The sequence below is a fragment of the Sceloporus undulatus genome, chromosome 6, assembly GCF_019175285.1.
Source record: "Sceloporus undulatus isolate JIND9_A2432 ecotype Alabama chromosome 6, SceUnd_v1.1, whole genome shotgun sequence".
Lineage (NCBI taxonomy): Eukaryota > Metazoa > Chordata > Lepidosauria > Squamata > Phrynosomatidae > Sceloporus > Sceloporus undulatus.
Genome location: NC_056527.1, coordinates 133,332,291 through 133,357,312, shown reverse-complemented (window position 1 = coordinate 133,357,312; position 25,022 = coordinate 133,332,291). Strand labels below are relative to the sequence as shown.

Here is a 25,022-nt window from a genome sequence, read left to right as displayed (position 1 = left end):
TTTTTTCTATCCTGGCATTACTATGATCCATGTTTTTCTGCCTTATTGTCTGCCGTGTCAGCAGGAAATGTTATATTGTAGTGGCACCAGGACACAGAAGAAGCTGAACTATGCATAATGGGAGGGTAAGGAAGAGACTCAAAATGGGGCGGTAGGTAAGATCCATGTTCTTTGTGACATGTACTTTTGACTTTAGAATACCCTCCTTGAGTTTAACTAGAAGTGACCAGACTGAGTCTTCCTGGGCTTAAGGCAAGTCACCTTGCCCTTTGAATTTGGTTGTATTTTGCAGACACGAGTTGTTTTTTGAAACATATTTTTTACTGCACAGCACATATAGCACAAAGTCAAACAGTGCATGTTCCAGACCAAAATTTCACATATTACCAAGTTAACCATGCATAGAAAACACATTTTGGACATATTTACATATTGAATACTTGTACGTATACAAAAACACATCGACAAGCTAAAAAGTAAAAGGCTTCATCATATTTTTAGTAAACCTTGCTGAAGAAGAAACATAAAAAGAGAATTTATAATAGATTATTCCTATTTTCTTCTTCTTCTTTTTTCCAGACATTGTTGATGGGAACCTGAAATGCATCATGAGGTTAATCCTTGCCTTAGCCGCTCATTTTAAACCTGGCTCAAGCAAAACTGCAAACCAGGCTGCATCCAGCTCTGTGGGAAGGAGTGCCACTGGACCAGGGACACCATCAACCAATCACAGGCCCCATTCTGCCACTGCCATGGCTCAGGGTGCAGTGGCTGCCCTGGCTGACGTTCGGCAGGATGTCTCACGCTTGGGACGTGATGTCTTCCGACACAGACGGAGGTAAGTGGTCCATTTGGGGCTGCAGTGAAACAGAAGATTTTGTTGATGGGCTTTGCTAATAGTTGGGTTCCTGAATTATTGTTACCTTTATGATCACAAAGGAGTTCTTAGGATGAATTGCTGAATGACACTATTCTTGTTTCGTTTGTGTTTTTGTTGGCAGGAGAGGCATGTCTCCTTCTGCACCATGTAGCTTTGCTCACCTGCTTGAGATACAGTATGCCCTTTCCTATACTTTTCTGACTGGCACATGCCATTTTCTGATAACCATATCAGTAAATAAGTGGAGAGCATGTAACCATAGCCTGATGGGAACAGGTTAACAAAAGACTCCAAGATGTGCATCTTTCTGTTCACACCATTAACCCCACAGTTTGGATCAGACAACATTACTGTTATATTCTTCAGCAGCCTTTGTTTTGCCTGTTATGTGCTTCTGCAGGTGTTATTTGAAGCGCAGAAAATATAACGTGGAAGTCAGCAATAGTTTTAAAAATAGTACACTTTAGAAGTAATTATTATATGCAGAAATATGATGACCTTTTTAAAATATATATATTTTGAGGGAGGAGGCAGTGCTGTCCAAATTCTTACAATAAGGCTCATGTGATTCAGCCTAGAAGAAAGCCAAGGAGGTATCTGTCTTACTCAGTATTTAGGTCTGGCGACACCCGGTGCAGTAACTCCTGGTGTCACCCCACCACTGACCTCCTCCCATACCACAACATACAGAAACCTTAGTAATGTTTTTTGTGCTAATGTTAGTCATAAATCGTAATTCCTGCATGTCACTAAATGTAATGGTAATAGTCATGACATAAACAACTAGCAAAATTAAAACTATACCTTTACCACAGCCTAAGTATATTTACATGTGCATAGTTTCATGTGGTTAAAGTGAAAAATTGGGAAGATGTGATGTTTTTAAAGAATATTTTAAAAGAATAAGTTTTAAAAAATTAAAAATTACATTAAAACAATCCTAGGGCCTCTCCTTTGTTCTCCCTCTGAGCCTTGTCCTTCTCATACCCTCTCTTTAGCATTTTAAAGGGATGCAGGTGAATACCACAGTTCAGTTCTGCCCAAAAGCAAATGTTTGAGGAGCAGTGGTGTCACCTGCCCCTTCGGGTGTTACCTGGTGCAGCCTGCACCCCGCTAGTGATGGCCCGATTGTACCCCCTTTGTCTTTACTTTTGATGCATTCTTTGTCTTTAGAAACAGCAGCCTAGATGAAGAAATTGAGCATCCGTACTGGAGTGTCCGGGCGTTGGTACAGCAATACGAGGGGCAGCAAAGTGTGCCTTCAGAATCCCACTCCTCCAGGTAATCCTCATTCTGATGATACTCCATTTGGCTTTTTCAAAATCTCTGAAAATTTCGTTTTTCTTGTCATCGTGGTTGTAGACACAGCCTCGTGGTCTGAGACACAGGTTACTGTTGGTCCACAAAGGTTGACATATTTGTTGCTGTTTGTTGCATGCTCTTTAGTCCTTGTTGAAAGCCTCACAGTTACGCAAGCAGAAAGTGGCCTCCAGTCTCAGAACCTTGTGTGTTAGGTTTACCTGCATGTGCCAATTTGCATGCTCTTTTTTGCTAGCTGGGCCTTTTGGTGCATGCCACCAAATCCAGATTTCTATTACTTCCGTTTTCCTTTTGGGTGCAGAATTCACAGGGCACAGTAATAATCGGCTGTTAAAAGTGGTTGCCTTTTCTCTGTGGGAGATGGGAGACTGGGAAGGAACCTTTGATGGAATGATGCTGAAAGCCTGACACCCTACAGAGGGACCTTTCGGGGCCCAGTTGGGAAGAGAAAAGCTGGTTGAAGTCACAGAGGCTGTTGTGAACAAAGGAAGAGAGGTGGAATAAAGCTCCTTTTTGTGTCTAAAAGCTACTGAGGGCTATCCACTCTTCCTGCTGCTGTGGTTTTATCATCTATATCACTTTTCATTTCCTCGTGTTATCTTTCCCTCCCATCCTCACACCCCACCAATCTCTCTGGATTTGCATATTTATTTAGGTTCTACCTTTACTTTCTAAAAAGCCTTTTCCTCCCTTCTCCCATAAATCCTGCATACAATGGGGTAATATAAATAAATATAAAGAACTATAAATATAAAGAACAGCAGGATCTTTGCTTTCAGGTTGTGAAACTTGGGAGTGAAGGATAAGGTGGTACTGTTATTGTAGTTGTGAACTTGGAGGACTTCACAGGCCAGCTGAGGTCTGAGTGTGGTCAGTTGTGAGGAGGGCTCTTACGGGATGTGGCTCTTGACTGTAGTTACAGTTTATATTAAGCTGTATTGAGAACGCTAACTTGTTTTTCTTGTGTGCCTGCCTGGGTCATATGCCTCATTTTTCTACCAGCTTTTTTGGGCTGTGGCTGTGAATGCAGTGGTGCAAATGTGTGCATCAGCTGTACATCAGGGCACCTAGTGATCGACCTAGTGTTTCTGTTCACATAGATGGACAGTGGCACCCAAAGACCAATCCTTTCACCAGCTTTTCTTACACACTGCTCTGTTCCCCACTGGAGTTGGAATCTGCATTCTAACATTTCTATCCTTTTCTGGACCTGGAGGAATTGCTAGTGTATGAGTAGATCTTCTGCTCTTCACCCTTTATTCACTTGCTCATAGTTTGAGAGAGAGAGACACAAAGGTCTTCCACACCAGTTTTAATATATTGCAGTGAGCACAGAGAAGAGAAGAAAATGCCATGTTAGTTTTTCTGGGCTTCCCCTCATTCCATTTCCACTTAGGAATGGATTACAGTTTTAAGGAGGAAAAACCCCCACCTCTGAAAGGGATGCAGTGAAATACAGTAAAACAGTGGCCTAAATCTAATTGTTAGTCCCAGCTAGGCTATTCTTAGCGAATCAGTTGCTGAATGGTAAGTTAACACTAGAGGAAATCTTATTGTTACAGTGGGTCTAACTCAAGCTGAGACTGGCCATGGGAACTGTGGTTTCAACCCCCATCCATCCACCTGTTTTGCAGAGATAGATCTTAAGTCATTTAAAAGAGTGGGATGAAGCCTGAGAGTCTTGAATTATGTTACCCTTGTTAACGAGGGAAAAGTGAATTGAACTTTCTCCTATGTTCACTAAAACTAAAGATATAAGAATTGACGTATAGCCCACTTTTATTATTTCTTGTTGTCATTGTTATTTGCCACCACATTGGTGTCAGTTTATGGCAACCCTATGAATGAGAGACCTACAAGAGTCCTGGTCATCAGCTGCTCTGCTCAGGTCCTGCAAATTCAGGACAGCTTGGGGTTTTCTTGATTGAATCAATTCACAGATATGAGGTTTTACTGTTTTCCATCTTACTTTCCTACTGACCAAGTACTGTCATCATTTCTAGCGAGTTGTGTCATCTCATGGCCCTTGTGGTCTCTTCCATCTCTATGATTTTATGATATGTTCCCAGTTGTGGCTGCTCTTGAGAGCCAGCATGGTGTAGTGGTTTGAGCATTGGACTACAATTCCAGAGACCACTGTTTGAATCCCCACTTGGTCATGGAAACCCACTTGGTGACCTTGGGCAAGTCACACTCTCTCAGCCTTAGAGGAAGTCAAAGGCAAAGGTAAGTCCCCTCTGAACAATAGGTTCACTTTAGGGTCGCCATAAGTCGGAAATGACTTGAAGACACACAACAACTGCTAGCTGCTTTTATCATAGATGATGAGGTATTAGAGGGAAAATTTGTGGTGTTCTCCCAGGTGCTGCAAGAGGAAAATGTACACAGTAAAAACCTCTGTATAAATGAAATAATTGTTTTAGTAACCATTGTCATGGTAGACAATCACAAGTGAACAACTGCTATTTTTGGAACAGAATAGTTCTTTGCTCCAGACTCTTGCCTGAAGTTACTCCACACAGTACACCAGCTTTGAAAAATAATCTAAAAGAGAGATAAGGTTTAGGACTAGGATGCTTCCTAATCCCAAAGGATATAGATAAAATCTAGAGTGGGCTAGTCTCTCTCTGTGAGAATACATGTGCCTTCCCCAGCCACTCTTCTAGCTGCTTGGCTAGGGTATGTGGGGTAAAGAGAACCAGTGGCACAAAAAGAACCCTTCAGAGGAAAAGCAAAGGGGATCCTGTGTGTGTGCGTGTGCGTGTGCGAACTCATTAAAAACTGCATGGCACATTTCACAAGAGTTAGGGCAATGGGCCCGCAGAGCCTTGGCCCAATTCCAGGGTGGGCAATTACAATTTGCCTCCTGCAGTTATTGCTGCTGTTCTAATTGGCAGTGGCTCCCCACTTTCCATCCCTGACCAAGCTTCGGTAAACAGGGGCTGAGCATCTTGATAGCAAGCAACATGGGGGATTCCATGTTCCAGGAATGCTTTGGAATATACAATTTTCCAACAACTTTCTTAGTATACGGTTGGTTTTCTTGCTCATGGAAGGTGATGTTACTGTATGCCTCAAATGCCTTGGATTTCCTTGTCATTGAAGGTGCTATTACCATATACCTAAAATTTTGTCTTATACTTCAGAGATTATTTCATCCCCTGTTTACCCTTGGATTCTTTGGAGAATCCTCCTCTTTCAGTCTTGGGACTCAGCATTTTTGAACTTCAACCCCTACGATCCTACATTATTGGCCACGTAAGATTGAGGTTGATGAGAGCTGCAGTTCAGAGCATCTGGAAGGCATCAGATTAGGGAGCATACCCTACAGCAATGGCCATCCAGCTCCCAGAAGCCCATACCATCATGCCAATGTTAAGGGTTCTTGGGAGATGCAGTCAGTCAGAGTCTGGTGACCTAGGTCTACGATCCATTGCACTAGTGTATCTCCTTGATTGTGCCATCTTTATTTGTTGTTGTCCTATGCCTTCAAGTCATTTTGGATTATAGCAACTCTAAGATGAACCTACTATGGGGTTTTCTTGGCAAGATTTGGTTTTTTGGGGGGAGAGGAAATACTGTTGCTTTCCTCTCAGCTGAGATGGTGTGACTTGCCCAGATCACCCAGTGGGTTTTCATGGCTGAGTGGGAATTCAAACCCTAGTCTCCCAGAGTCAAACAGCCAAACCACTAAACCATGCTGTTTCTTTTATATGAGGACATGAGGAGAGATGAGCCAGAAGAACTGCTTTGCTGGAGTTAGCTGTGGTCCTTTGGACTAGTATTTTGTTTCCAACAGCAGCCAGTCAGATGACCCTGCAAAACTCTCATGGGAGACAAGTGATGGCTTTCCCCAGTTGTTGGTTGTGTTCTCAGTTATTGTGGCTGTTTCTGGGTTCAAAGGAGAACTAGAATGTCAGCCATTTTCATACTGGGTTTTCTGTTGAGGTATGTATAATCATTTCCTGGCAATGTTAAAATGATCTAAGCTTTTCTTAAGACTTGTCGTCTTCTTTATGCAGACATTTATCTCCCTGTACAGTTCTAGCATCAGTAACAGAAGACCCCAAAGATATAATGGATTTGATTCAGAATGCAAATTTCCCAGAGATCTCTTAATCCTTGTTGCTGTGCCTTCAAGACGTATCTGACTTATGGTCACCCTAAGGCTCTTGTCATGGGGTTTTCTTGGCAAAATGTGTTTTAAAAGGATTTTGCCTTTGCCTTCCTCAGAGGCTAAAAAGAGTGTGACTTGCACAAGGTCACCCAATGGGTTTCCATGGCCAAGCAGGGATTTGAACCCTGATATCCAGGGTCCTAGTCCCACATCCAAACCATTACACCATGCTGGATTTTACTTTTAATCCTACAGGGCTGAAAAGCAGGCAGGAGGGCCAGCATCCAGCTAGGAAATGGACCTGAGATTTTGTCAAACTGGAGTAAAATGCTTTTTAATTAAACCTGGGGCAGTGCTGCAATGTGTAATTAGATTTCAGCCATAATGTCTCGAGAATGGAAGATATTCTCAGTCTGCTAAATGTGGATCTGCCTTTGTAACTGTGTATTGACGAAGGGCAGAAACTGTTTTGTGAAATTTGGCAGCATGACTCAAGTGAGAGATTGAAAGGCAGAGATAAGCTTTCTGGTTTGTATGCATGTTATTACAGGGAAAAATAGTAGTTTCTGTATGTGGGATGGGAATTGGGGTGCAGCGAACATAGAATTGTTATTACATTATCCATAATCGGGTTCCAGATCCAGGGTGCTTCACAGAATGGCCCCTGCCCTCTAGTTTGTGTGTATGTGACTCCAAGCACAACCAAATACACAACTTGATCTGTATGAAAGGTGGCAGGCAATGGAACCCAGGGTCTCCACAGCCATGAAAGATGCCAATTTAAACCACAGCAATACCTGCCAAGTTGGAAGGGGTTTATTGGTCTCAAGCGCCATCAAAGAAAAAGAAAGGTTTATGTCTGTATGTCTGTGTGTAAGGGGGGATAATGGCTGCAGGGTAGGCACAACCATTTGGAGGGAGAATTCAAGTTAGTCAGCATCAAGACTGATTTGTGACACTTCTAAAGATGATGTAGGTTGTGGATACCTTTTTTATATATATCTAGGTCATATCCTCAAGAACATTTACAGCAGATTAGTCACATCTTAACATGCTTCATTAACCACCCTATCACATTTACAAAGAGGGTGGCAAAAGGATGGATTTTTCTCTCTTGGACTTTTTTCAAATGCATGCTGATGGGTGAAGGCTTTAAATGTCTGTTACTGATTTTAGTTCTTCAGGAGGAATGTGAGATGTACTGGATGCCCCCAAGACATGGCAGGAAGACTGAGGTGGGGCATGGCTCTTCTTTGCATGGGCCAACCTTTCTCATTTTCCATCCCTGGCATCTCCATATCTAAAGATATTTTGGTGGCTATGCCAAAAAGGACTGTTGTCCACACCTTTTGGAAAGCTGCTGCCAACCAGAGCCAGACTAGAGGATCTGGTGTTCTGCCTCAGTATAAGGCAGCAACATTGTGTAGTCCTGTGATGGGAAAAGCATTTCTCTCCTCATCTGGGAATCTCATTGTGTCTGTTGAGAAGGTGACACCTTCTTCAGTACAGCTTGCCTCCTAGGTTAGTTCAGGAGAAGTCACACGCTACCTGTCAAGCTGAGCTTGTTGGCTAGAGTTCAGTAATACATTTCTACAACATGCATCTGTTTGCATACAGCCTGGAAGTTATAATGTGACCCAAATCCATTTTTTTCCTACATAACTCTCAACTGAATTAAAAACAGCCTTCATGCAAAGCTAAAACCACATATGCAAAATCATTTGTGCATTTGCTGGAACGCTGGAGAAGAGAGTATGAAGCAAGCTAGATACCTCCCCTGCAGATTTCCAAAGGTGTATGCTTTTGGGATGTTGGAATTTCCCTCCAACATGCCTCTTGGGGAGGTTGAGAGTAAACTGCAGTGTGCTACCTCAAGTGGTGGTCCCCAGACTGGTGCCCACTTCCAAGCCATCTGCTGCCAGTCCCTGGAGAGTTGCCAGGAAAGAAAGAAATAGTCGTAGCCGCTGGATACAAATATAGTACCAGTTCCTGGCACATTAAAAAAAAAGTCAGTGTAGACATTATATTATTTGAGAAGCACTGCTCTAAACAGAGGCAAATGCACTGCTGTATAAATGTGTTGGGTGGTCACTACAATATGTATACAATGATTTCACTTTTATGGCTGTGACATTGGAGTTTATCACACAGGAGGAATTTCTCTTAATTTCAAATGAAAAGAAAGTGGGGCCAGAACGCATTCACATGAATTCGCTAGTTCAGTGAATTTATGTGAATTCGAATTGCATTTGAACTGACTTCCCATTGCCCAAAAATAGCTTGCAATTGCCCGAAATTGCATGTGATCACCTCTCACGCAATAACATGAAACCCCATGATTGTGTTCGGACTGACTTCCCATTGCCCAAAAATAGCTTGCCATTGCCCAAAATTGTGTGTGATCACCTCTCATGCAATAACATGAAACCCCATGATTGCGTTCGGACTGACTTCCCATTGCCCGAAATTGCCTGTGGTAGTCTATCACGCAATAACGTTAAACCTCATGATTGCGTTTGGATTGCCATTGGATTATACTTCCAATTTCCCTTGTCTGATAATGTCCTTTGTCAGCATCCCTGGCCAAAAAACAGCTTGGCTCACCGGTGGTTCCTGACTTCAGGCTTTTAGATCCACGGGTTGCCTCCATGTCACTCATCTCCTAGGTGCTCACAATGTCTTTTGGATAGATGTGAAGTGCACTTGTCTTGGTCCTGGCTGTGTCACATCTTTTTTTCTTGTGAGATATTTGAACATAACAGTGGTAGTGTTGCCAGTCGTGGAGGAAGGAGGTGTGACTGCCAGGCTCAAGTTATTTGATTTCTTTCTGGCTCTGTGCCTTGCTTTTCCCAGCTGTGAAACATGTGACTCTGAACCCTTGGGGTTGTTGTGAAGCACTTGGAGGTAACCCCATGGCAGGGACGAGTAACAAGATAAGCCATGTGTGTCTGTGTACTGAATTTCAAACTGATTCTTTTGCCATTTTGATGCCAAGTATCACCCTGTTTTAAATGGTCTTGTATTTCTCTGTGTTGCTCCTTTTAATCAAATGTGTACTCCATACTTAGTCTCTGTCACACACACACATACAAACTGACTCACTGAGATGCCTTGTACATTCTGGCTGCTGAATGGAAATGGAAGACTCTTCCTTTCAAAACCAAACCAAACAACAGCAGCAACTGGGTTATTTAAAGCAGGCGTGGGAGGGAATGCCACCATTTTATTGAGGTCTGAAATCTATTTTATATAAAAGGAACAGGCTCTGATCCACCTACCCATTCCCTACTCCCAACACTGAGATGGCTAGAGATTGTGGCTTTGGGATCCTTATCAATGCACAGAGATTCTGGCTCAAGCACACTGTACATTCCCCACAGAGTCGGCATGTGTTTTTGGTATCATGGTTTCAGGCAGAGGGTGAGTTTGGTTACATTGTACAGCTACAGAAAAGGCAGCAGACCTAATTCATAGAGGAATTACCCCAGTAATGCTGCTTTTTCTGCTTTTCCCCAGACCATGCCGCACATCTTGGTCCCCCCTTCTTTTCCTCCCAGCCCCTCCTTCCTTCCTTCCTTCCTTCCTTTCCTCCCTCCCTCCCCATCAACCATCCCTCTTCTCCACCCTGGGCTTAGACATCTTAGAGAATAGGTTTCTGCCTCACTTGCAGCCCTAGTGACAGCAGGAGGGAGACGGAGCTGCGGAAAGCAAGGCAAGAAGCAACATACATAGGCACGCACACAGACAGACACACAGAGGACCAGCTGGCTGCTACGTACTGTAATAATAATAACGTACTGTGCTTCAGAGATAGGATCTGAGGTTGGAGGAGCTGTTCCTGTGACTGGCTTTTGGGTCTTGCCGGCAGTTGCCAAGAAGCTGACCAGAATGGGATGAAGAAGTAGGATTGCCGTTCATCCCCACATCCTTGCTGTTGTAGGGGAAAATAAAAGAAGAATTTGGGCATACGTCAGACCAAAATGCAACAGTGCAATACAAACAACCTCCCAACAGGCGACGAGGCTGAGCTGAAAACCCAGGCTGCCAAATTTTGGGTCTCTGCCACCTCTTCCTCCTCCTTCGCAAGGCACGCTTGTGGGTTGCAGATTTATCACCGACCTGCTGCTCCTGCCAAAGAACCGGAGCTGTTCTTCTTCTCTGCCTCCTTCTTTTGCTCCGGCTTCTTCCTGCTGCTGCGAATTTCTTGGCTCCCACGAGGAAGTCTGCCTGGCAAACATTTCTCTGTTAGTTTGACAGGAGCCCAGCCGCCGTCCTTGGCGCAGACCTTTCTGAGCACGTGAAGGGATGAGCCATGCCTGGGGACGCCAGGACCAGAGGAAGACCCAGGCGGCTGCTCCTTAGGAGACTGGCCGCATGAGGCCAGAGGTCAAAGGGGGATCATGGGAGGGAAGCAGGTCAAATGGTGAGCCACAGACCTCACTTGTCCTAGTCCTTGTCGTCTAACTGGGGTGGCTGGGAGCGGCAGGTTGTTTGTGGAAAATGGGCAGGAGATGCAGGCTTGGTTGCCAAGACTCATCCTGTGGTTCCTCAATAGCTGCTTTGAGGGGCGTTTTTAATTTTCAGTTTTTTAAAACCAGCCCAGCAACCCTGGAAGGAATTGTGCAGAGCAGTTTTCCTGCACAATAAACCCCTGCTAGAACTGATTTAATTTCCAGATTGGATTCCTCTGCATTGTTAAATATTTGATGATGGATTTTGTTTGCAATGTGTAACATGGCCACATAACCCAAAAAGCCCAGAAAAAACTATGGATGCCAGCCATGAAAGCCGTCGACTTTACATTTGTTTGCATATGTTTTAATCTATGCCAAATCTGAAAGCTTCAAACTCATACCCTCATTGAGAATTGAATGTGTGCTTTTCTGTTCCTCTTAAACTCAGCTAGTAGGATGCAAGAGAGATTCAGATGTGCTTTGGCTTAGATCTGTGCTTGGGAGATTCAGATGTGCTTTGGCTTGGTGGACCACTCCCCCCCCCCCATTTGGATGTTGTTGTTGTTGTTTTTGGCAAGATGGACAGCTGTTGCTGGCAGTCAGTGGGGTGTAGATGGAGCTAGGCTGTGGCACCGTGATCTCATGTGTTGTAAAACTGCCACAAAACCAATCTGTGTCTGTATGGTTGGTCTCAAAACCCTACTATAGCTGCAGTTAGCAGTGTTGCTGAACATTATCTATTCTGTGCTAACCCCAAATGACATTTTAAGAAAGGTTTGCAAGGAGAGCTCTCTTTCTGAAATTTATGGAAGTGTGATTTCTGTGAGCCAGCGCTAGCAAATGACTACCTGTCCCAGTGACATATTGTTTGTTCATTACTACCATTTCCCACCTGCATCCCACTTTCACTTTGCTTTACCTTTATCGGGCTCTCCTGTTGGGTTGCTTCCTTGCTTCTGTGCCTTCTGTGCAGATGTTTAAATGTGTAAGGATAATCCTGGCATCAAGGCATAGTGACAGAGGAGTTTCAGTTCTGCAGGTCCATATTTCTGTGCAGGTCCTTATTTCTTATCCTATTAGACTAGAGGAGTGATACCTGAGAACATCCATATGAGTGAAGTGATGAATCCATTCTGGGTTTTTTCTCAAACTTTAAACAGGTTGTGAGGCTTAAGAGTGCTCCTCTTATAGTTTGGACTTAAATCTGGAGCGGAGTCACCATCCCACTGGCATGGAAACTACCAGTTGCTACTGGATTACAGTAAGCCACAGCCAGCATGGACAGCGGTCAGAGATTGTAAGAGGTGTAGTCCAAAACATGTGGAGGCCATCTGAGTGCTTGCCACACACACACACATGCGCACACACACACACACTCTGCATGTGTATTAAAGCAAAGAGCCAGTGTGGTGTAGTGATATGAACTATTGGGCTAGGACTCTGGAGAACTGGCTGACCCCTGCGTAGTGGAGCCTCTGAGCCCATAATGTGAGGGTGGCATGGTCCAGTCCAGCTTGTGGGTCCCTCGGAGGTTGATGTCCGGTATGCCCATCTTTGTGCCTCTAGCTTTGCGGTTGCCATGTAATGCGTTTCTGACTTTATATGCCACACCTAGGGGCGCGCAAGGCTACGTCTAAGACAGTGGTCCCCAAACGTTGCTCCTCCAGGTGTTTTGGACTTCAGCCCCCAGGAGCTCTGGGTGTTTTGGCCAGCAGCCAGGAATGCTGGGAGCTGAAGTCCAAAACATCCGAAGGGCCAACGTTTAGGAACCACTGGTCTAAGCCATTGGACGCTGCCTAGCTGTGATGGCATAAGGGGAATAAGTTGGAATTTTTCAGTGGCATTACTCAGGAGCATGGGACTTGCTCTGGGATTTAAAGTGGGACTTGCTAGGAACACGTCCCCTTCGTGCCTAGAGTGTGAGAATCTTCGATGTGTGTGTTTCGTTGTGGCCATGTACATTCCCAGCCCTAACCATTTGTGAGCCCAACCTTCAAAGTACTGGGAAGCTCAGGAAAACAAGCTGGATAGAAAGTGTCTTCTGTTTTTGTTTTTCAGAATCAGTTCTCTTTTCTTTACCCTCCAGTCTTTTGTTTGCTCTTACCTTTTGTTTCTTGTTCTGGGAAAACGATACACTAACTCTTGCTCACACTTGGAAGGGGAAATTCTTTAGGGACAATGTTAAATGGGTCACTGAATTTCAGATGCCTTTTGTCGTCGTCCGGGTGATGGATACCGAAGGAATTTCAGGGGAGAGGGTGAGAGAAACAGAAAGTCTGAGCGGTTGGACCAAAATAAGTATTTGCCATCACTGGGAAAAGATAAGGCTGGGCTGAAGAATTTAAAGCCAGGTCATGGGTTGGTGTCTTCAGTCTCATGAGAATTCACACTTTGCTAAAAATATAATCTATTTGGCTTCAGTTGCACATGGTCCTTAGAAATCAGGACCAAATGAGAAATGAGATATTGGGGGTAGAAGTTATTAGCAAATTTTCACTCCAAAGGAAGAAAAATGCAGAATGAAGCAAAACTTTTCATGCAAAGTTATAACTCAGTTAACAAAGTAGATAGTGGCTGGACATGGCTTTTGAACAGAAAATTTGGACCCAGAAGCAGAACTAACATGGGAAGAACAGGGATACGTTCCTACACCACAAAAAAAGAAGAGCAGTTCTGCTGTTTATTTTGCCTGTTGTAGGCACACACATACACACACAATCAAGACTGTGTTATATTGTTTATATGGTATTGTTTACTGCAGACATGTCACTGCAACTGGAAGTCTGTGTTTCTCCAGCTCTCCTTAATCCTCCTCCAATGCTGCTAGAAAACCTCCAGCTAGACAGAGGACAAGGAAGAAAGGGAAGCTGGGCAGGCACAAAAAGACTTTGTAAAAAGGAGCTGCTTTGTTAATGGAGGCGTGCCTTTATAGTTTTTAATACATTTCTTGACTTCCAGGATTTGTGCCAGTCTGGACTTCCTTCATTCTCTCTGCCTCTTTGTAAATGGCAGAAATTGGAAAAGTTGCTTTTTTTGAGCTTCAGCTCCCAGAACCTCCTAGCCAGCATGGCACCCATGTATATGGGGAAAAGACATCATAAAAGCAACAACTTTGTATATACTGGTATTCAAAGAAGGCAGGGGAGCAAAAGTGACTCTCTTGCTGATCAGTGAATCAGCTCCATCAGGAGGAAGATGTGAATACCATTGGAGATGGCAGAATGGGAGATGCATGTACTGGTGGATTGTGACACATTATTAGTTTAATGAAGGGGCATTATTATGGTATATTTTATACCAGCTCCAGTTCTTGGGTACAGCAAGGGTTCCTCTTTTTTTTTCCCAGCCTGGCAATGCATGGGAAGTGTTTGGTGTCATGGAAAATCTTGCCCACTTGTGTTATTTCTCATTCTGGGAAGGAACAACTCCATTCTGCCAGTTTGCACTGAAAATGGTGTCCTCTTCTCTCCCTCTCTCCCACTCTCTCACAACAGTCTCACGTCTCCCAGCCCCATAAACAGCGCAAGGAGCGAGTCCAGTGCTACACCTTCGGAGGAGAAGGCAGGATTTGATGTTGTTCATGAAGAAGAAGCAGACACAAGAACAGGTAGGGGAGCAAATGACCAACTGGTTGACTGTGAGATTGGGAGATCCACATCAGTCATATGTGTCAGGTGTTGGATACACCTTCATAGAAGGGGCTTTTAGTATTCCTTCTCCCTCGAGAGAGGATGCCTCCTAAGACAGGGGTTCCCTATTAGAAAACAAAAGAGAGTTTATTTCCTTGTTCACGAGTATGGTTTCTGCTGGTATTTACACTGAAATGGTAAGATGCACACAGTTCATCCACTGGGGCAGTCTGACTTTCTTAGGCCAATGTGCATGGCTTTCTCACTGCTCTTCTGTCATCCCAACTATCCTTTGAGGTAGATTAGTATAAGGGAGGGTGGTTGTCCCCAAGGGCCCCAGTGAAATTCACAGGTGAGGGAGGGATTTGAACCTGACCCTTCCAGGTCCTCATTTGACCCTATTGCCATTTATACTATACTGTCTCTCCAAGCTTTCCCCTGTTGGTGACTCAGGCCTGTTACAGACTGCCAAAATAAAGCTGCTTTGGGTCTCTTTGGAGGTATGCTATTTAACTGATGCATGGGTCCTAAGAGTCCGGAGGTCGCGCCAAAGCCACACTCCATTCCTAAGCAGTGGAGTGCAGCTTTGGTGCAGCTTCCAGATTCTTAGGATGCATGCATCATTTAAACAGCATACCTCCAAAGAGACCCGAAGCAGCTTTATTTTGGCAGTCTGTAACAGGCCTCAAATAACTACACAGGCTTCAATTGGTGATTTTTAGAAAACATCTCTTCCATACTTTCTGTACAAAAATAACATTGACTGTGGGTGCATTCCAGAGCATTCCAAAACATCCTGGACTGAAATGCCCTAACCCTCACTTGGCCCCAATATGACTTGTGCAGTTTTTCCCTTCAATTCCTGGAATCCCTAAACAGACAACAACATGGACTTCATACAGATGGTGTGAGTGTAAGGCCAAGACCCGTCTATTTTAAAATTCAATCCCACAGTGACTGAGACACGTCTGTAGTCCTCTCTGGGAGACTCACCAAGTTTAAACTGTGCAAAGGGGGGGGGATCCCAGAGAAGTCTCTTTATTTTATTCACAGTACAAGGAAGGATGCTTTGTCCTGAGATCAAGCAGAGGGGGGTGATGAGAACCCCCAAAACAAAAGCCTGAAAATCCTCTGTCTGAGTTGAATCTCAATTCATAATGCAACTGAGCTGGAACAGAGCCTGGGAAAAGGGGCGCAGGATCTTTTGATGCTCCCCCTATCACTTGGAATAGCCCTTTGCAAAATATTGGGTTTGTAAACATATAATAATAATAATAATAATAATAATAATAATAATAATAAATTTTATTTATGTTTCTCCGCCTCTCCCAGTGGATCGAAGCGGGGTTACAGACTAAATAAAAGCACAAAGTGTTTACATCAAAATTCAGTTAAAAACAGCTAAAAACAATAAAATATCCAACATCAGACAATATCTTATTTTTAAAGTAATAGCCAACAAATATTTAGGTGTATTAGATCTAAACTTGGAGTGTTCAAACCATTTGACAATTTTATTTTCTCAAACCTTACAATGGACAAGGCAGCTTTGGAACCCCATCCCTTCACCTCCAAGAGAAGGCTTTTTCAATGTAGGGTTTGGGTGGGTTGAGACAATCTACTAGGTACTTGGTTGCATTGAGCTTTCAACCAGAGATCTCTTTGTGTGACATTTCATACTGTTATAGAGGAATCATGCACATATTTGCCCAGTAATAAATCCTATGACATTCAGTAGATTTTACTTTCTAGTAATCACTAATAGGATTACAGCCTTAGCTTTAGTACCAGACCCCTAGCTGTTCCTGCTTTATTTCAAGTCAATTCTATTATTGCCAGAGAACCCATACATGAGTGGCATGACTTGTTTTCAGACCTTCATCTGCTTGCAGTATTTTACTGTTGCTTTCCATTTATATATCAGTGCTTAATTTATGGTAGTGATTTCATCGGACTGTATAAGGTAGGCCACCATTATTCCCATTTCACAGACAAGGACCTAAATCTGAGAAAAAATATTGTCCAGGGCTACCCAGTGAGTTCATGAATGCAACTAGACCTTCATTCATGACTCCCAGATACGTTGAGCTATTTAACCCCTTGGCCACTTTGTGTATAGCATGTGTTTACCACTGTGCTTTAGTACATCTGTCACTTGAATGATAGAGAAAAGATCTGGTCTCTTCACAAAGTGTTTGGTAGGGGCTTTTTAATTTGTTCACATACAGCCTTTTTCTCCTAAGAATGGGACTCAAGGTGACTTAAAATTACTGTAAATAGAGGAAAAGAATTAAAATGTAAAAATCGATAGAAGCATAGAGAAGATATAAAACACAGTTTAAATGCTCCATTAATAGCCCTTTCTGCAACAAGTGAGCACAGTTGCTAAAGTCTCGCCTGAATGAAAAAGTCTTTGCCTACATATGGAAAGAAAGTGGGGCAGTTTAGAGCCTGCAGCTGTAATGCAGTTTACACACTCTCTTAGATGAGCAGGATGAGATAGGAGGGAGATGCACACTGCACTGATAAGCGAGTGAGGCCATATACAAAGGCAGAACTTGAGTGGCGGAAGTTAATATGGGTAGAGACTCTTGTGGATTTGGACACAACAAGTGACTTGCAGACCACCTACTGAGTAACACTAGGCTATGTGTTGGGCTGTATATAAATCAGCCCTTTGGCAGTGAGGCCTGGATTGTGAGCCTGCTCTTTGTCAAACCAACTAGAGCGAGACAGCCATTTGGACTAGCACAGTGTGCCCACCTCCTTGGCAATGGGAGTTCAACCTTTGCCTAGCAGATTTTTCTCTTCCACCTAGGCCTTGGTGGGTTGTCTGTGAACCGAAGGATACTATTGGATATTTCTAGATCACTTCTTTCTATTGAAAATGGTGATTATGTTTATGGAGTGATCTAGGAATATGCAGTCTAATATGTCTACACTCACCCCGCAGTCTCTCTTCCAAGTGGAGAGAAAACTGGAAGTTGTATCAATCCTCATTTGTTCAACAAACATATTGTTTCACTTGCAGAAGAGACAGGCTCCTTGTTTCCCCCTGAATGGCAGGCCAGGTGCCCTGCAACAAGTCTGGAGACTTCATGGGAGGAGCAGCTCTTGGAACAGCAGGATCACTTAGAAAAGGAAATGGAAGAAGCCAAGAAGATGATTTCTGGACTGCAGGTATGAGTTCTTCCCAGTTCTCAGACTGTCTTTGCTCTACTTGCTTTGCTTCCTTTTAGTCGCCATGCATGAATGAATGTTGGCCTTTCACTTGGAGGTGAAGGGATGGGGTTCCAAAGCTGCCTTGTCCAGTTTTATATGAAAGGGGGCTTACAACACTTCTGAAGTAGGCAGTTCTAGAAAGATTGAGGCAGTACAGAGGGACAAGAGAGCCTTCCTGCAGGTGACCTCCTGGTAACAACTGCTTTTTTCCAGTTTAATACTAATTTTTGTTTAAAATGTGCTGAATGAATATTTTACTTAACACACACACACACACATTCTCTCTCTCTTTCTCTCTCTCTCACTGCAGAGTTAAAACCTGACAAATGGTTCTGGGTATGGGACTTGGAGGAAGAGAGATTTATTGCCAACATTTTTTCTTGTTGGATTGGGGTAAATTCTTGAGTCATTAACCTCTTTTCTGGAAAAAGATGAGAACTGGTTCAATTAAGACTCAGTCCCCTTTAGCAGAGTTTGCAAGTGAAAGCGTGGGATCTCTGATGTCTCTCTTGAGATTAGCTTTGGCGAAATAAAGCAGATAGGCAGTATGCAAATTACTCAGCTAAAGAACACTCTACTGGTTACATTGAAAAGTGCATGCAGAACCTAAATACATACCTTACCTAGGCTCTAGAGAGATTTTCCAGTAAAGGGGCAGCTCAATAAAGCTGGCACTTACCATCTTGATGGAGAAAGGAGGGAGAAAGAGAGAAAAGTCTGTCATGTGGTTGCAAACACACCTGGAAGGTTCTTTGCTCACATGGTGTGGCTGCTTGTATACAGGGATACATGGATCACCCTGCATTACAGCTGGGTGACAGAACAAATGGGGAAAGTCTAGCAGGGAACCCTTACTGCCTAAAGCTTGCTCTAGTAGCAAATGGGAGAAGAGAGTGTAGACAATGCTTTGTTGAGTAGGATTTTACAACAGTCCTTGATACTGGCACGAAAATATGCATCATGTCACCATCACCAGTAATGACTGGAAGATTCTCTGTGGAGGAGGGTGCGTGTGTGCTCCCAGATACAAAGGGCTGGGGGGAAAGATGTGCCATTCCCATCTGAGCAGTGTGATCTCAAGTGAAGAGGTCTGAATCGTGTGTATATAATGGGTGCCAAGTACATGTTGTTCCAATAAAGTGAAATCAGGGGCATACAGAAAGGCTTCTGAAGCAAAGGAGGGAATGCCTTTGTCAGTCATTTGCTCAAAAAGCTGAATCTGGGATTCAGGGCCACAGGGAGTTGACCTGAGTGGGTTTTTAAGGTAAGACAATGAGATCAAGCTTCTCTCCCTCCAAGTTTTGGATGCAAAGTCATGATGCTGTGACTTTATCTCTAGACCCTCTGAAGTGACCTGCCCCTGGTCCCCTTCCATGGTGCTCTGCTTGGAGGTCAGACCCTGCGCTCTATGGGGCAAAGGCTCTGAACTCCCTGGAGCAGCACCAGGACATTCCTTTCTGGGAACTCTGCTGGTTTAGAATTGTAAATGTTTATATTTGAGTAAACAAAGGCAGCATTGTGCCAGCAGCACTGAGCAGGGTGCCTCTGAAGCTGGGACTGAGGAGGAGAGGCAGAAAGTTTCAAAAAGAAGACAGCGATGTTTGATGCCCTTGAAATTTGGTTGCCCAGTGTACCCTCTCAGATGGTGCACACTCCTTTCTCTCTGACCCCCCATGCTCTGGGAACCAAGGGAAGCAGCTGGTTTCATTGCTGGCAGCTGCCTGGCATGGCTGGCCTTATCTCCTAGGTGGAGCAAGGAGGCAGCTGATCCCACTGTCCAGGAAATTGGATTTGAATAGTCGGTGCTTTCCCTGTTCTTTAAAGCCTGTAGATCATGAGGGGTTTTATTGAAGTTCCAGGGCTGAGTGGGCTCCCTTGGGAAAAGCCTGACACGGAGCAGCCCTAAGTGGAGAGCCTGCTGTGCAAAGTGTGGAGCGCTTGGCAGCATGAATTGCAAATGGGTATGGGCTTGGCATCATGCCAGGGTTGCCCCCAGCCCCAGATTGTAGCAGTCACCCTTCAGGCTTAGAGTGGGGCCTCTCTGGAACTCAGTTGCACTATCCCTGGTGATGGAGGGCAGCTTGGATTCCCAGCCTTCACACTGGAGTAAAAATCAAAATGCATTTCTCTGAAGGATAAAGGCTACTCCTGGCCTTGCTGTGTCCCTGCTTAAACTCTTGACAGCTCCTGCCCTCTATGGTGACATTCATCCTTCTGTCTACAGAGTGAGAATAACTGTGATCTAATTCACAGCCTATGGGATAATATATAGTCCCCCCCATGTCAAACAACTTACAATATTTATTATTTATTTATTAAATTAAATGATTAAATTTATTAAAATTAATTATTAAAATATTTTCATTCCTTCCTGTATCATATGTTCTCAGGGCAGCGTACAATAAAATCAATTTAACCAGTTTAGGCAATTATTGAATTCTACGAGCTGTTAAGAAACAGGCTTTCTTTCTGTCTGAAAGGGCCCTTGATTCTCTTCCATAGTTAAGTGATTTCCCTCAGATAGGTGCCTATCTACACAATTGAACCTGCGAACTCTGTGTCTTGTAAATAACACATATCCATTGAAACCAGTACTTCCCTATCAGTCAAATATAAGGGCTCATCTGCATATAAATGTGCTGCTTTCAGCCATGCAGAAGCCTTCAATTACTCATAAACTGCTTTGCTCTGTGTGTATTGATTTTCAGTGTCCCTCCAACTCCTTTGAGAAAACTTCTTGAAACCTTACATAATGCTATTAAAAAGAGAAGAGGAAGGAGAAAGTGAATTTTAATTCCAGGAGCAGAGCAAACTGTTTTATACCAGCTCAGACCATTGGGCCATGGAGTAATGATTGTCTGCATTGCAAGTCACAAGCAGAGATCTTTTGTGTCGCCTTCTAACCTGATCCTTTTAGCTGGATGTGCTGGGAACTGAACCCTGGACCTTCTGCATTTGCAAAGTGGGGATTCTGCCATGGAGTCATAGGCACTTCTGTAATTACTTTGCTCTTTCCTTTTGTTTTTAGAACATCATGTCATTTATTGCACATTAAACAGTTCCATCTTGGATGCACCATCACTAACAATCCTCTTAGCTCCCAAGCTGTACGACATCTTCAAACCTTTCCCTGCTTGGCAAGTTAAAATCATTATCACTTGGATAAACTACGTTTATTTATACTGTACAGCCTTGTATACTTTTCAGACTTGACGCTGAGAGAGCCTCATCCAAACCAGCTGCCTGTCCTCTTCCCTTTCAAAGTTGGTTTTTTAATGCCATTTGGGGACAGAATCCAGTTTTGTGCAGTGGGGCATCAGTTCTCAAAACAGGCTTTGTCACTCATTACAGCCAAATCCTCTGCAAATGGGGTTGAATTTCTTTCTGGGGTGTTTCCATGGAGGCATTTGACTAGGCATTTCTCTTTGCCCTTGTTGTTTTGCCAGGCCTTGCTGCTTAATGGGTCCTTACCTGAGGATGAACAAGAAAGATCATTTATCCTTCCCGAACAGGAGGGTTGCCCTGAAGAGCAGCTGGTAAGTAACAAATGCTTTTTTTTTCCTTCCCAGTGGTCCATTCTGAGAACACTTCTGCATATTATTTGTGTGCAGACCCTAGCAAATAACAGCAGCGTTTTGCATTCAGGTCATCATCCGGAGCCGTCTGGACCAGAGCATGGAAGAGAATCAGGAACTAAAGGTAAGTCAGATAGACAGGAGCAAACCTGGGGAATTTCCTAAGGGTGATGCCTATTTAGACTTTCCAGAAGATGGAAGATGTTGGTATTCTTTAATACTGGTGACACCAGCCCAACTTAACATAATATTATTCAAAGCCCTTTTGAAGCTTCAGTATCCTAGAAATTTAAAGTATGTTTGGAAGACTAACCAAGGCAATAGTTAACATTTCTAACCATGTCTGAACGTAAACACACTTCCACTTGTGAGATAAAAGCAGCTCAGGAGAAAGAAAAGCCAATTCTGTCACTTCTATCTCATCTGAGGCCTGTGCAGAAGTTGGCTGTGAGCCCAGGACTATCACTAGAAGCTGCATTCTCAGCACTGGGTTGAAAGAGATTTTGAGGAATTGATGGTTTTCCCGTTGGCTGTTTAATGTCAGCCATTTAAGGGAGCGGAAGGTGCCCCGGGAGCATTAACACTGACATTGATTTTTTTCTTCTGGGCTCATTAAAACAGGCCCTGCTCTAAAATTTTGTTTGATTTTCAGGTGCAAGAGGGTTTTCTTTTTAAAATCACAGAGAGGGAGGAAAATAAACTGTGAGGGGATGACAAAGCCGGGATTGATTTTTGAAATGGTGATGCCAAAATGTCATTGTAACCGTACTTCCTTGGACTTACAGAAAGAGCTGCAGAAGCAGAAACAAGAAGCTCGGAGCCTGCAGGGAGTAAAGGTGAGAAAAGAATGTTTTAAATATCCTCAGAGTAGACTATTAAAGTATTTTGATGGGATTCAAAAAGGAGCTCAGAGACAGCAGGCCCAGTCTCTGATGCTGGGTCATTCATTCTTTTCAAATAACTTCTGTGCCTCTCTGTTGCCCTTGACCCTATGAATGAGAGACTTCCAAGAGCCCCTGTCATCAAAACCCTGCTCAGTTCTTGCAAATTCAGGGCAGACGTGGTTTTCTCAATCAAATTTGTCCACTTGTACTGGAGTCTTCCTCTTTTCCTTCTGCTTTCTGCTTCGTCCAGCATGATCATTTCATGATATTTCTAAAGTATTACAGTCTGAGATTAGAGGCACTGGCATTTTCTTCTCTCTTGGTTCTCCTTTGAGGGGAAGTGCCAAAGAGAAGTTGCCACTGCCACCATTCTCCCGGCCAGGCATTCAAAAATAAATCCTGAAGTGGTACCATGGTGGAGAGAGTAAAGCGAGTTGGTGCTTCTTTTAGGTTCTCTTGGGATGGACTAAACTCTCTCCTTTCGCCACGCTACTCAAAGAAAGGGAAGTACTTCTCTCTACTTTAACATACATCTATATACATATACATATATATATGGAATTATAACCTTATCTGGGTAGAGTGGTGAAAGGCCTTTTTGAATGCCTGCCTGGGAAAATGGGAGCAGCCCCAAAATTTCACCCTTATCTATGAGTCATATCAAAATCCACAGTTTTGGCCCCGAAACCTGCCCTCAAATTATACATAAGGCCGACTTATTTATACATGAGTATATATGGCAATTTCCCCTTTATATACAGACAGATGTTGGTAGCTTGACTATGAAATTCCCCTGCTGGGGGGTATATAGGCAGGAGTGGGGAACATATGTTTCATGCAGAAAGACAAGTGTTTCATAATACTAAGGTTTTTTATAATGTATGAATGAAATGAAAGACACATTCCTGGTCACAATGTCTTCCAGATCATAAAAGTGCAAGAAAATCACAGACTTCTTTCTCTACAAGAAACCCCGAGCATTTTGTCTTGTGGGTAGTGCTCCATAACCCTCCCCCACATAGCGTGCTTTCTAGTTCCCATTTGGTGCATTGTCCAGGGGGAAATTAAAATGCGAAGAAAGGCTGAAAAGAACATGGAAGCCGATTTGAGTAGCATTTGCATTTATGCTGAGTGTGCAAATGCTGATTTATGTGCCTGATTACAAGCACTTCTCTTGACATTAGCATGGGTTTCTGCAAGCAGTTTCTAATGCTCAAACCAGTTTTTGTTCTTCTAAATGACAAGATGGAGGTATGGCAAAATCAGAACTGTGATCTATTTTCCTCCCCCCCACCCATTCCCAACTTAGTAAGACTACTGGGAAAATAGCCATTGTCATCTTAGTAGTAATAACAACAACAGATAGTAACTGTCATCTGTATAAAGATGAAATTGGTGACCACTTCATCAATTCATGCAGCAAGATGGCACAAACAGAGTATGAGAAACGGCATGATAAAGTGGCTGCAATAATACATTGAAATCTAAGCAAAAATGGGGTTTACCATCTGCAAAGACCTGGTAAGAACATAAGCCTGAAACAATGGTTGAAAATGTTAAGTAAACTAATCTTATGGCACTTTAAGATCCAAAGTGACAACAATTGGAACATAACATGACAAAAAGGATGTTGAGAAGCTGGAGCATGTCCAAAGGAGGGCAACTAGAATGGTGAGGGGTCTGGAGACCATGCCCTATGAGGAACGACTTAGGGAGCTGGGGATATTTAGCCTGGAGAAGAGAAGATTAAGAGGTGATATGATAGCCCTGTTTAAATATTTGAAGGGATGTCATATTGAGGAGGGAACAAGCTTGTTTTCTGCTGCTCCAGAGACTAGAAGACGGAACAATGGATGCAAGCTACAGGAAAAGAGATTTCAGCTCAGCTTGACAATAAGGGCTGTTCAACAGTGGAACAAACTCCCTCGGAATGTAGTGGAGTCTCCTAACTTGGAGGTCTTTAAGCAGAGGCTGGATGGCCATCTGTCAATAGGGATGCTTTGATTTGGATTTCCTGCATGGCAGGGGGTTGGATTGGATGGCCCTTGTGGTCTCTTCCAACTCTATGATTCTATGAACTGTGACTTAGAAAAAGAAAGTTTTCAGTGTAGATATGGCTGTCTCTGGGGAACAGCATGGATAAAGAGATGGAAAATATGATGAGATATTATGAAGTGGAGGTCAAGTATCTCAGGGAAAAGAAAACAACCATGGTTCCATTGCTGGTGGGTAATCTGGGAGCAATCCCAAATGAACTGACAAAACACCTGGGTGGAAGTTGCAATAGAAAGCTTCTTAATCTCACAATCACAAAAAGAATCATAGAATCATAGAAACACTACTTGAAACATACCACATTATGTATCACAGTGATTCTTAGAGTCTTATCTACAATCTGAATCATCGATGGCCAGGAATGCCTGGTAAACTGTGAAATTTATTGCAGTGAAAATGGCAACAACAATGTGCTGGATCCTATAGCTGGCATCTTGTTGGAGAGTCCCAACTAGAGTAGCCTTATTCAGTCGGTTGTTGAATGGTGAATCCACATGCAAGTAAATCTTATTAATTGAATAAATCTATCCTACTCAGGACTAACAATACTATATGACCCATTATATCATGAAAAATCACTGGCTGATGTTGAGCAAGTCACACTGTCTATGAACCTGAGAGAGTGGCAAAGGCAAACCCCTTCTGAACCAAACTTGCCAAGAAAACCCCATGATAGATTCACCTTAAGGTCACCATAAATCGGATTGAAACCACACAAAAACAATTATGGAGCAATATAGATGATGAAAGATTATGACAGTTAAGATGAGGGAAGGTGAAATATTTCCCAGACTAAAGAACAGTACACTTTGGCCAAGGTGTAGGATGAATTTCAACAACAGATCCTGAATTAAGTGCTGTCTTTGCAGTTTGCAATGTGCTAAGG

The 25,022-nt window shown here is 43.3% G+C and overlaps 1 protein-coding gene across 11 annotated transcripts in view; it reads left to right on the top strand.

The window, feature by feature from the left end:
* DIXDC1 (DIX domain containing 1) overlaps positions 1 to 25,022 on the top strand; it is a 58,373-nt gene that overhangs the window by 22,470 nt on the left and 10,881 nt on the right. For 10 of the 11 annotated variants that reach the window (XR_006104460.1, XR_006104462.1, XR_006104461.1 and 7 more), the window contains 7 exons: positions 580 to 838; positions 2,054 to 2,161; positions 14,266 to 14,378; positions 17,432 to 17,580; positions 21,069 to 21,158; positions 21,268 to 21,321; positions 21,983 to 22,033. Coding sequence is in view for 8 of the 11 variants with exons in the window: in XM_042472397.1 (XP_042328331.1) it covers positions 580 to 838; positions 2,054 to 2,161; positions 14,266 to 14,378; positions 17,432 to 17,580; positions 21,069 to 21,158; positions 21,268 to 21,321; positions 21,983 to 22,033 (824 nt within the window). In the remaining 3 variants the exon portion in view is untranslated. Of the gene's footprint in view, positions 1 to 579; positions 839 to 2,053; positions 2,162 to 9,968; positions 10,741 to 14,265; positions 14,379 to 17,431; positions 17,581 to 21,068; positions 21,159 to 21,267; positions 21,322 to 21,982; positions 22,034 to 25,022 lie in introns of those variants that run through there. The other variant, XM_042472401.1, reaches the window with a different exon arrangement.